Here is an 11,357-nt window from a genome sequence, read left to right on the forward strand (position 1 = left end):
TGTGAGTTGCCACATCACACAATTTCATCAACATATCCCCGTATCATTGCCTTTCTACCTGAATTCATGCTGAAAGCCTGAAATACTTTTAATGGATCAGGCATAATCTTTCAAATTTCACTTTGGCAGTGTAAACATTGAAGGGTAGTATATATAGCAAGCGCAAATGCAACCATCCCACATCCACCAACTTGAAGTTGTGCCACTTGCTCACTCCCATCTTCTACTAATACGATGACCCTAGTATCAAACGATCCCAGTTGGTGGCCAACCATCAATGCAAATATTAGTAACAGCTATTTCATAGGTTTGTTCAGAGCCAGTTACATGATGACCACAATGACTTCATTCACACTGACTGCGGTTTCGCAGTGGCCTCCTGTGCTTTGGTGATATATGACTGGGGTGAGCAACATCAAGTATGAAAAAACCACTGACATAATGTGATTTCTAGGACTTATGTTTGGACAAGAGGTAGGTCTACACCATCGCAGAAGCAGCCATCTCGCTAACAACAGTTGTATAGGTGGAACTGATCTGGGCAAGTGCACCCCCTCATCAAAAGAATGGTATGAAAATAATACAACTCATTTGTGGCAGAAGCAACGCTGGTCCATGATGACCATTCTGTATCTCATTGTATGTAGCTTGCGTGTTTAGCAAGTCATGCTGACACAAACATATCAAGGCACAATATGTTGCAGTAGGACATGTTGTGTAAGTTTTGACATTCAAGCTATCGATGTTGCATTCATCATCCATCTCTCACAATCAGGATGTACATGTTGAGTATGTCTCCTCACATGAGCTCTGTTTCTTTCTTGTGATGGGCAACGTACAGTCGATATTCCAGCAATTCCCATGACAGATGGAGTGAGTGTTCCCCACCGATACCTTACATTCTCATCCAAACAACCAAACTACTGTGTAGGGGTGAGTGAGATTCTTGGAAAATTCTTTGGTTCAATACTATAATGACTCCCACAATTGTGAGTTTGCTTCAAGCCTGCAATCCTCTGAAGCTGATAGCTGATATTGCTGGATTTATCAGGTCTTATCATCTATGACGCAGTTAGTTGGGTGGGTGATATTTTAAATGTAATGATGGGTGGTGAGCTATACACCTTCATTATATTGGCTTAACTGAAACATCACTCAAGTCATCATGATTGCTCGGTTGTATGCCATGTACCAGGGATCCAGAAAAGTCCTGATATCACTTGTTGTCATATTTCTGGTCATCAGAATCGCCAACGTAGTGATGATCGCAATAGTGACAATGCAGACCTCAGCAGGTAAGCTGTACCTGTGTATAAAACATTCAAGTGCATCAGGTTGACTGTCAAGTACTAGAGGAATTCATTCTCTCTGGCATCTATCTGTGCATGAATAACTTTGGAGGAGATTCCATATTTCTGCTTTCCATGACTTGGATACTTGACACCATATGGGAGGTCTTTGCACTGTGTCTCACGATCTGGATTGCTGTGAAGCACTTCAGTGAACTGCGAAGACACTCAGCAAGAGGTATTATAGGGGACTGTTTTACGGTGTTAATGCAAACACATATTAGTTATGTTGCAAGGTGAGCTTATAAGTTGAATGTGGCTCTTCATTCTGCTGAAGTTTTGCACATGCTAGTTTTGTAGCTGTCTCCTGCTTCCAACTTAGTTTATTCTCTCTGGCGGTCTCAGTGGTATGCCAATCTCCCTATGTGCGCCCATGTCAATTCATCAATTCTATACAGAACCCATTCTCCCTGGGTGTTCAGATCTACCTTGGTTTCTCTCAAATCTTCGACATGATTCAGCTGTCTGTGCTGGGACCATGCCTCATTCTTAGTGTTCAAGAATACAATGCTAAGCTTGTGGCCCACTCTGATACAGCAACCAATATGACTTTGATTGCTTTCCAGAAACATGTCCATGTGCAGAGTAGTAGCATATAGTATGAGATGCTCGATGTGATTTACAATGGGCAGGTCGTCTGTAGGGAGTGGTCTTTTGTTTTTATTTATTGCAAGTGTTGTTACGGTACTTGTCTAAGTTATTTGATGCTGTAAAAGAGATATAGCTCTGGAGAATGTTTCTACTGGCGCTAGTTACCTGCACATACTTGCACCATATGGCCAACCAAAACATGTAACAACTTCACTCCAATGCAGCTGTTCCATTTCAGTGTAATGATATTTATTCCTGACATGTAGATCTACTAGCACAAGCAAGTTACACACTAGGCGACGTCACATATCTATGCCTGAGACAAGCAATCAGACACCTAGTAACAATGGATGCCATAGTGTCATCTCATCTAACCTTCATTCATCATCCAAGAGCGCTTGAAAAGCTGAGTTGCAGCATAGAGACCAGGTTGTATAGAGTTGCCCACCTTTGGGCCCGACATGTTTGCTAATGATGCATTGAAGCAAATGACAAGCAAAGTCGAGGATACATAATGCTGGGTACATCTGAAAAGAGGAGCGTGAATAAAGCTGGATTTTGAAATGGGCACGAATGCAAAATGTTATGGTTGATATATATCAGCAATAACGGTACAATAACTTGAAGGTCAGTGGGGAGTGGGACATGCAAGTTTCATGTCTGCATCACAACTGTGACATCCACAGGCAAGTGTGCAAGATCTAGCCTCATGAGCAGCTGCAAGTCAAATTGCAAAAGGACACAGCTGATCACACATATTTGCGGTGCAGAGGATGACAGGCACAACTTACAAGTAACAAGCGAGCTAGTACATTTGATGCGTGTGAATAAAAGCGTTATAATTGTTTCGCCTCCAGATTTGAGACTGGCAGCTGTGCAAGCCATGGTACTGTGGCTGAGTAAGCAACAGTTCAGACCTAGTAGTGGGTCACTGAATGTCTCCCCAGTGAACCGCAACAGCTAAGGTCTTGAAATTTTTATTTTCATATTGAGTGTGGTTTAAATATTACTGTCTGAAGAAATTGTGCTGAATGGATGAGATCTCGAAGAGATATGCATGAAATAAGTGCTCCCAGGCAAGCCAAATGTATGATTTTGTCATCAGTGCTAAGCCTTCAATGACCTTTTGACTTCTCCGCTACCTCCACATTCTTGCTCGCACAAAACTGGCTGTTCTCAAGGGTTTAGACCATGTCTGGCAACATCCCCACAAAAATCTGTTGTATAGAGCTTACAGGGTCATCTCAGGGACTCTGAATCTTGTGATAAACCATCTCACACCTCTTGCCTATGACGAGCAATCATTCTAGCCATAAAAATGTCGCCGCAATACGAAATTCATTCGAACTTCACATAAATGGACTAGATGGTGGTATGTACATGCCCATATTTTTTTCTTATTTGTCTGGGCATTGTATGGTCCAGAAATTGTATGTGATCATCAGGCAGCATATAAAGGCTCTTCAACTGGAATTCGTCTTTCATCAACATCTCCTTGTTGCCTCAGCATTTCAATTGTATTTATCCCATTCCTTGTGATATTCTGCATCTTCTAATACACTCAATTCATTTATTTAGATGTCCCATTATGTTTCAGATGTCCGTGACACTTCCTACAGTGCTCTGCCTCACTTTGTGACACATTGTGAGATTGACGAAGCACACCTTCAACAGGTAGCCTACAATGAGTTGCATCAGACATAAGCTTGCCTTGCTAACAATGTACTGGTAGCTGATATTGTGTTTAACAGTCTGATAGACAAACTCTCTGACGAGAATGGTATGCCTCCTCTAATTGATGCATTCACCCCTCCAGCTTCCCTGTCACCTTCAACAACACCATATGATGGACCCATGGATGGCAAGATGTGCCATACCACAATCTACAACATGGACGAGGCTGGCAGCCATTTTGAAACACACCATGCCCACCAACACAGTGTAAAGACTGATGACTGTGAAGCTGCAGGGAGTACAGGTAATGATGCACACGAGGACAAGTAGTTTGTGAGCTATGTACTTGGGATCACTGATTAGTCTCTTTGTCAACCCATTACACTTGTCAGTACCGAGTTTGTTTTATAATTTTATTTATGATTTGCTCATACTATGCCATAATACAATGTTTGGGGTTGCATAAATGTTTCATGTGGTGACTCACACCCCAACTTTTGCATTCAACCCAGTGCCATGTCTCCACAGAATACAGAACAAACACTGCAGGCTGCTCTTACAGCTGTCCTTGCAGCAGGTATTAATGAAAAAGGTTTGCCAAACTACAGCTTGCATTCAGCAGCCTTGGATTACAGAGTTTCCTGCACGACACTCACAGCACGGTACAATGGCCGACAAATGAGGTTTGAGGCTCACGCAAAAGAACAGAAGCTTACTCCATCCCAGGAGAATGCTTTGAAAGAACGAATCAAAGCATTGGGACGTCAAGGACTGCCTATGTCACTTCACTCAGTGGCAGAACAAGCTTCAGTCATTCTTGGTGGCAACCCTTTGTCAGAGCATTGGGCACGTCATTTCCGAACTCGCCACCCTGACTTACAGTCACGTTGGGCAAGTGGACTTGAATGTTGTCATGCGAAGGCATTGAACTGCCCACAAGTCACGGAGTACTTCAATATCCTTGTCGAGCTCATAACGAAGTACAATATCATCCCCAGTAACATCTACAACATGGATGAGAAGGGTGTGCAGCTTGGAATTGGAAAATGTACCCTTGTTCTTGTTGACCGTGATCAAAAAACTATCCAACACCTTGAAAATGGTGACCACAAACTTGTGACCATCATTGAAACAGTCTGCACAGATGGCAGTTCAGTACCCCCATCAGTCATATTCAAAGCACTGTGTTGTAATCTTGCATGGTCACGAAACAATCCTGACCAAGCAAGGTATGTTTAAATAGACCTCAACTCGTGCCAATGCCTGACTGGTTAGCAGTATATCAGTTTCTTCAAATGGGTGGACCGACAATGATCTTGGACTCAAGTGGTTGCAGAATGATTTTGAACCTGCAAGTGCAGCCTGTAATCCATCAGGTGGTTGGAGGCTGCTTATCCTCAATGGCCACAACTTGCACTGCACATTCAAGTTTGTCAAGTTTTGTCACGATCACCATATTGTCCTGCTTTGCTTGCCATTGCACACGACACACCATCTTCAGCCTTGTGATGTTGGTGTTTTCGGGCCATTAGTGTCGAGCTGGAAGTCAGAGGTGAACAAGGCGAGCGAAGCAGGCATTAGCATTACAAGAGGCAATTTTCTCGAATTCTACCACAAAGCTCGCCAGCGAGCATTCACTCCATCCACTATTCAGGCAGCATTCCACAAGACAGGCATCCATCCTCCGGACCCTAATATCATTGAAGATGCTGCATATGCCCCCGCACTTAACACTACGATGCAGCCAGCACAACCTGTGCCAGCCATGCTACCCGCACTCTTGGAGGTTGTAGCTGAGACAGACTCGGACCATATTTCTGATTCTGACGAGGCCACAAGTGAACCTCCAACATCATCAGCAACAGCTGAAACATTTCATAATGAACCTACCAGCACAACACAAACTCTCATCAGTAGTATTCCACCTAGCAACAGCAGCAAGGCAGAGTTGTATTGCCTCATTGACTTTCCACCCATTTTGCCCCGGAACGCATCTCGGAAAGCTTATATTGTTGGCTACAATGCCCTCCGTGATTGGGCAGAGAAGGCAAAACAGCAGATGGAGGCCAACTATGCCATGAAGAAGTTGATGGAAGCCGAAAATGGACGGCGATGGCAGTTGTTTGGGCGGAAGCAGAATGGCCCATGGAGGGAAGGTGGCTCAGGCTCTCGCTACATGACCTGTGATAATATGCTCAATGCCCTTGCGAAAGCTGACTGGACTGCGAACATCAAGGTTGTTCACACCGAGGCTGCAAAAAAGTTCAGAGGAATTCAGCAGGTAATACGAGATCATGAAAAGGTTGAAGAAGACTTACGATGGAGAGAGGAACATGACCAACGTGCAGCTGTGAAGGAGGCTGCAAAAGCTGTCAAAACTGCGATGACACTTGCTGCAAAGCGCATTGCAGATGCTCAAAAAAGCAGCTAAGTGCGAGCTGGTGTTGGCTCGCAAGGCTGAAGAAGTGGCTGCCAAGAAAGCCGCAGTCAAGGCAAAGTGTTCTGCAGCAGCTGTCAAGCGAGCAGATGCAGAAGAGAAGAAATGTGTTGCACACGAGCGCAAAATTGCAGTGCAAGCGGAGAAAGAATGCAAGCAGCTGGAGAAAGCATCAAAAACCATTTGTCAACAACATGTGGAAAGTGAAAACTGTTATGACTTGGATGGTATCTGTTGGCGACGCTCAAACAGAGCGTGTGTCGTCAACGGTCGAGGACGTCCTTGGGCTAGCCCAAGGTTAGGGGTCTTACTTGGCGATGCTTCGGCAAGTAAGATTTGACGCCTATGTCCAAATCAGGTAACTTATGTCAAGCGGATGCGAGACGATAAGCTAATTCGGCCTAGGCTTTACGACACCCGAAGGTTAATCGTAAGATTGTCGTTAATTAGAAGGACAGAAGTCCGACTATTTAACAAGGGCTTTGCTCGTCGACGAAGTCGATGAGTAAAGGTCGAGACTATTGGCTTATCCGCGAGGAGCAGATAAGAAGATAGAATATAGACTGCTGGCGAGGCAGAAAGGATCACTCTGATGAGAGTAGGAGGTCAAGAACCAAGTAGATTCAAGTTAGGGAATATAGTACATGGTAGCGAGTTTATATAGAGGACAGGGAACATATTAGTGGGTGATAACTCGTACTACCGGGAGAGGCAATCAGTAAAGGGTATAACCATAATAGGGAGGCACGTTCGGTTGAGGTAGAACGTGCTAGATAAGAAAGTGAGTCAAAGGTTAAAATAAGAAGTGAAACGCGCAGGGGCACGATCGTGCAACTGCGGATCTAAGTATAGGTTGCATGTGCGACTGCGCACCGAGTCAGAGATCAAGAAAGGAAACGGGGCAAAGGGTATGCATCGTGCATTGTATCATAGGTTACTGTCCTGACGGTAAGGGTAAGGGGACTGTCCACAGGATCAGTCAGGTGGTGGAACAGAGCATGGGTATGCTTTGTCAGCAAAAGGGTCCGGCCAGATGTACTGGCTTTGCTGAAGCGACAGGTAAAGAGCGAAGGGAAATGCGAGGATGACAAGGATGACAATGGTGAGGTCGGGGTAAGGGTATGATGCGAGGGCTGAGACAAGGAGGATTAGGAGAAAAATGGTAAGGGCCCAAGCGTCTAGATGTTCTTGTAACAAAAACGAAGATTCACTTAATCGCAGCTCATAAAATCTCAACCTTGTCGATGATAACACCCTCGAACCTCTTCAGCCCTCAAATATCTTTCCTCGCCCTCATCCTCGACCCATCCTGCACCAAGTGAACAACCCATTACCTGATTTGCAACTCCATGTTGTCCAGGTCCAGAGGCCCATCAATGTCCAGAACAGTGTCCTTGATGGTGAGGATGATGTTCAAGCTGCAGCTGCAGCCAATGCAGACTCTGTTGTCGTTGATAAAGGGCAGCCTGTGCGACGGAGCACTCATCAACGCACAAAACCTTGATCGGCGGCAGGTACCAGAGATTGCTGGCGGCTGACTCGCTACACTGGTTTTGATCAAAACTGAGACCCTCTGGCAAAATATTTGTAGACCCTCACAACACTTCTCTGAAATTCTAACAATACATGATTATGATAGCCAGAATTGTTTTCTCTCATTCTATGTACTTTTTCCGTCACAAAACTCCATCCTGGTACTCGAAATTATAAATTAAGGCTAAGTGACCCGTTTCCTATTTAGGCACAGTAATGTCGGAGTTCGAAAGTAAACTGTACCGTGTTGGATCTTGGTTTTGTAAAGTGATTGACGCGGTCCGACCTTGGATGCACTCTCACCTGAGTGTTCCCTGCTTCATCTGATGAGTTCAAATTTTGATTCCTTTCTTGAATTTTTTTTTATCTCTTTCTGTTCGATGACTTTGAATCTTTCGTTGTGTCTTCTTTGTTTATCGTTCGAATTTACAGGTTACTTCTTGCTTCTGCTGTTTTTCTCTTGGTGTCACCTTTCTGAAAACTAACTTGATTTTGGTGATTTTATTGACAGGTTTTTTGTATGTTCTTCCTGTTCGCCTTCACCCTATCTGGTCCCCATCCATCCCTTTGCTCCTGACTTGTTTTTTTTTGTTTGGCAATCATCAAAGGTATGTATCGCGTGTCTCTTGCCTTGTATCTGCTGATGGTTCGTATTTCATTCTATAATTACGCCCACACTTGATCATCCGCTTGTTCGCCATGGTGCCTGATGATCCTCGTTCCTTTGTTCTCTGCTTCAAGTCTTGCTCCGAGTCGTCCCATGAAACGCGCCGTTCACACTCTGTATTTTTCGGTTTCTTTATTTCATCCATATCGGTATCTGTACCTCCTTGGGGCGATTTTTTTTTCATAGATGGAAAAACTTCTTCCTTCAATGAACGGCTGATTTCTCGCTCTCCCAATGGGCTACTCGCCCCTCAAATCCCTAGATGAACGTGATCTTCTATTCGCCAGTGCACTTATTTCATTCCCTCGTTACTTGCTTCTGAACCACCAAACCGGATCCTCACACATTCATGGACTCCGCATTCAAGCATGTACCATCATCGCCTGTTGGTCATCACTTTCGCTCCTACTGCTCCTGTTCCGGTCTAAATCACTTGATCGTGCTTTCTTTGTACAACAAACCTTGCTGCTTTTGTACAACCGCCCCTCTATCCCCTTCTTGGTACAACCTCCTGCTTTCTTTATGCGACTGCCTTGGTCGCTACATACGTCGATCGTGTTTTATGACACGAAATTGGACATGACGCATGCATGTACTTTTGGACGCATTCAGCGTGTACATGGATCAGAATTTAGGTTGTAGATTTTTGCTCCTGTCGCAATTACAAAGAATGTCTGCCACGGAGTTGGCTTGGGCGCCATTCAAACCTGTGCTAGATCAATGATCGGAATGATGACATTGATGGCTGAGACTGAACCTCGCGCTCGACCATACCCATAGAAGACCTCGAAGATGGGACTAGCATGTTGCAGAAACCATAAACAGTGCCCCGATCTTTCATTCAGACATTTCGCGTGAGTCGCTGCGTTACATGATTTCATTAATGACTGCTACTTTGATCTCCCCTGCATGCTGAAAGCCTGGAACACTTCCATCCATCAGTACGATCTTTCAAATTACAACTCGGCAGTGTAAGTACCGGATAGTGGTATATCAAGCACGAATGCAGTCGTTATGGATTCACCAAGTTCCCCCATCCGCTCACATCCATCCTTCAATAGTATGACACTAGTCTCGAACGATCCCAGTTGGTGGCCGGTCATCAACGCGAATCTTATTGGTAGCTATTTTATAGGTTTGTTTAGAGTCATCTGCATGATGATCGTGATGACTCGATTAACCTTGGCTGCGGTTTCGCAGTCGCTTCTTGTGCTGTGGTAATATACGACTGGGGTGAGCAATATCAAGTATGAGTATGAAAAGACCATTATAATTATAGGATTTCTAGGACTTATGTTCGGACAAGAGGTAGGTCGATACCACTACAGGAGCAGCTAGCTTGCTGACAACAGTCTTACAGGTAGAACTGATCTGGGTAAGCGCTTTTCTACATCAAGAGGAGGATGTGCAATACCACAACTAATTCGCGACAGAGGCAACGTTGGTCCACGATGACCGTTCTTTATCTCGTTGTATGTAGCTTGTGTTTTTAGGTGTGGTTGGCAAGCTGTGCTCACGCGAACGTATCCTAGGCACGATATGTTGCAATAGGATTTGCTTTGTACGTTTTGACGTCTAAGCCATTCGTGTTGCCCTCATCACCAATCTTTCACAATCAGGATGAGCTTGTTGAGTATGTCTCCTCGCATGGACCCTGTTTTTTTCTTATGACGGGCGGCATACAGGCAATGTTCCAACAATTTGGACGACAGATGCAGTGAGTATTCCGCACCAATGCTTCCCATTCCCGTCCGAACAACTGAATTACCATGTAGGGGTGAGTGAAATTCTCGAACAATTCATTAGTTCAATAAAACCGTGACGACTCCCATAGTTGTGAGTTTATTTCGAGCCTGTGATCATCCGAGGCTGATAGCTAATGTTGCTGTATTCGTCAGGTCTTATCCTGTATGACGCACTTTGTTGGACGGGTGATATTGTAGATGCAATACTGGGCGGTGAGCTATGCACCTCCGTGATATGGACTTAACTGAAACATTATGCAAGTCATCATGATTGCTCGGTTGTATGCTATGTATCAGGGATCCAGGAAGGTGCTGATATTCCTCGTTGTCATCTTTCTGGTCATCACAATCGCCGACATAGTGATGGTCACAATGATGGTGGTGCATACTTCAGGGGGTAAGCTTTGGATATGTATGAAAAATACAATTACACCACACTCATCGACAAATACCAGAGGAATTCATTCTTTCTGGCACCTATCTGTGCAACATTGGTTATCCGGGAGATGTCCTACTTTTGACTTCTATGACTTGGATACTTGAGACTGTATGGGAGGTCCTTGCTCTGTGTCTCGCGGTCTGGATTGCTGTAAAGCATTTCCGTGAGCTGCGACAACACTCAGCAGGAGGTATTATCGGGGACTGTTTCACGGTATTAATGCAGACACACATTAGTTACTTTGCGAGGTGAGCTCGTAATCTGAATGTAGCTCTCTTGTTCTGCTGAAGTTTTGCACGGGCTAGTTTTTTGGCTGTTTCTTGCTTCCATATCGGTTTATTCTCTCCAACGTTCATAGCGGTATGCCGAATCTGTCACCGCTCTCGACGTGCGCCCATGATTCATCGATTTTATAGGACGGATTGACCCCAGAAGTTCAAATTTATCTTGGATTTGCTCAAATCCTCGAGATGGTGCAGATGTCTGTGCTGGGACCACGCCTCATCCTGAGCGTTCGAGAATATCACGCTAAGCTCGTGGCCGACTCCGATATAGCAACCGCTATGACTTCAATTGCTTTTCAGGAACGCGTCCATGTGGAAACTAGCACTAGTGTGTAGCGCGGGACATTCTCGACATGCTTTTTTTTCGCGATGTAGTTTGCAAGGAGTGGGAGAATTTGTTTCCTTCTACTTATCTCATGTTTTGCCGTGGTACTTGTTTGTAAGTTATTTGATCTTTCAAAATGTACTATCTAAAAGATATATAACTCTGGACGATGTTTATACTGGTGCTAGCTGCTTGTTTCATTTCAGTGTAGTGATCTTCATACAGATTCACGAGCATAAAAAGTTACACGCTTGGAGCACATTGTCTGCAGCTTGGAACCTTGATAGACCAGAACGAGCCCAAAACACAAGAC

General features: G+C 44.5%; 2 protein-coding genes across 2 annotated transcripts; both read left to right on the forward strand.

The window, feature by feature from the left end:
- Window positions 1-234: 234 nt before the first annotated feature.
- Window positions 235-1,948, forward strand: EDB93DRAFT_1107620 (uncharacterized protein; the record flags this gene model as incomplete). Its single annotated transcript, XM_041447746.1, has 11 exons — window positions 235-307; window positions 373-405; window positions 455-474; window positions 601-639; window positions 689-717; window positions 842-873; window positions 1,052-1,111; window positions 1,161-1,295; window positions 1,348-1,585; window positions 1,672-1,696; window positions 1,748-1,948. 11 exons carry the CDS (start codon window positions 235-237, stop codon window positions 1,946-1,948), a joined length of 885 nt encoding a protein of 294 aa, XP_041303063.1.
- A 6,975-nt stretch (window positions 1,949-8,923) lies between these two features.
- Window positions 8,924-11,055, forward strand: EDB93DRAFT_1308513 (uncharacterized protein; the record flags this gene model as incomplete). Its single annotated transcript, XM_041454780.1, has 12 exons — window positions 8,924-9,386; window positions 9,452-9,484; window positions 9,540-9,559; window positions 9,612-9,626; window positions 9,685-9,723; window positions 9,784-9,884; window positions 9,937-9,968; window positions 10,150-10,209; window positions 10,259-10,393; window positions 10,452-10,683; window positions 10,741-10,795; window positions 10,852-11,055. The coding sequence occupies exons 1-12, from the start codon at window positions 9,266-9,268 to the stop codon at window positions 11,053-11,055; spliced, it is 1,047 nt and encodes a 348-aa protein (XP_041303064.1). The 5' UTR covers window positions 8,924-9,265.
- Between the last annotated feature and the right edge of the window lie 302 nt (window positions 11,056-11,357).

This window comes from Suillus bovinus (assembly GCF_016758785.1).
Source record: "Suillus bovinus strain UH-Sbo-P2 chromosome Unknown EDB93scaffold_82, whole genome shotgun sequence".
Lineage (NCBI taxonomy): Eukaryota > Fungi > Basidiomycota > Agaricomycetes > Boletales > Suillaceae > Suillus > Suillus bovinus.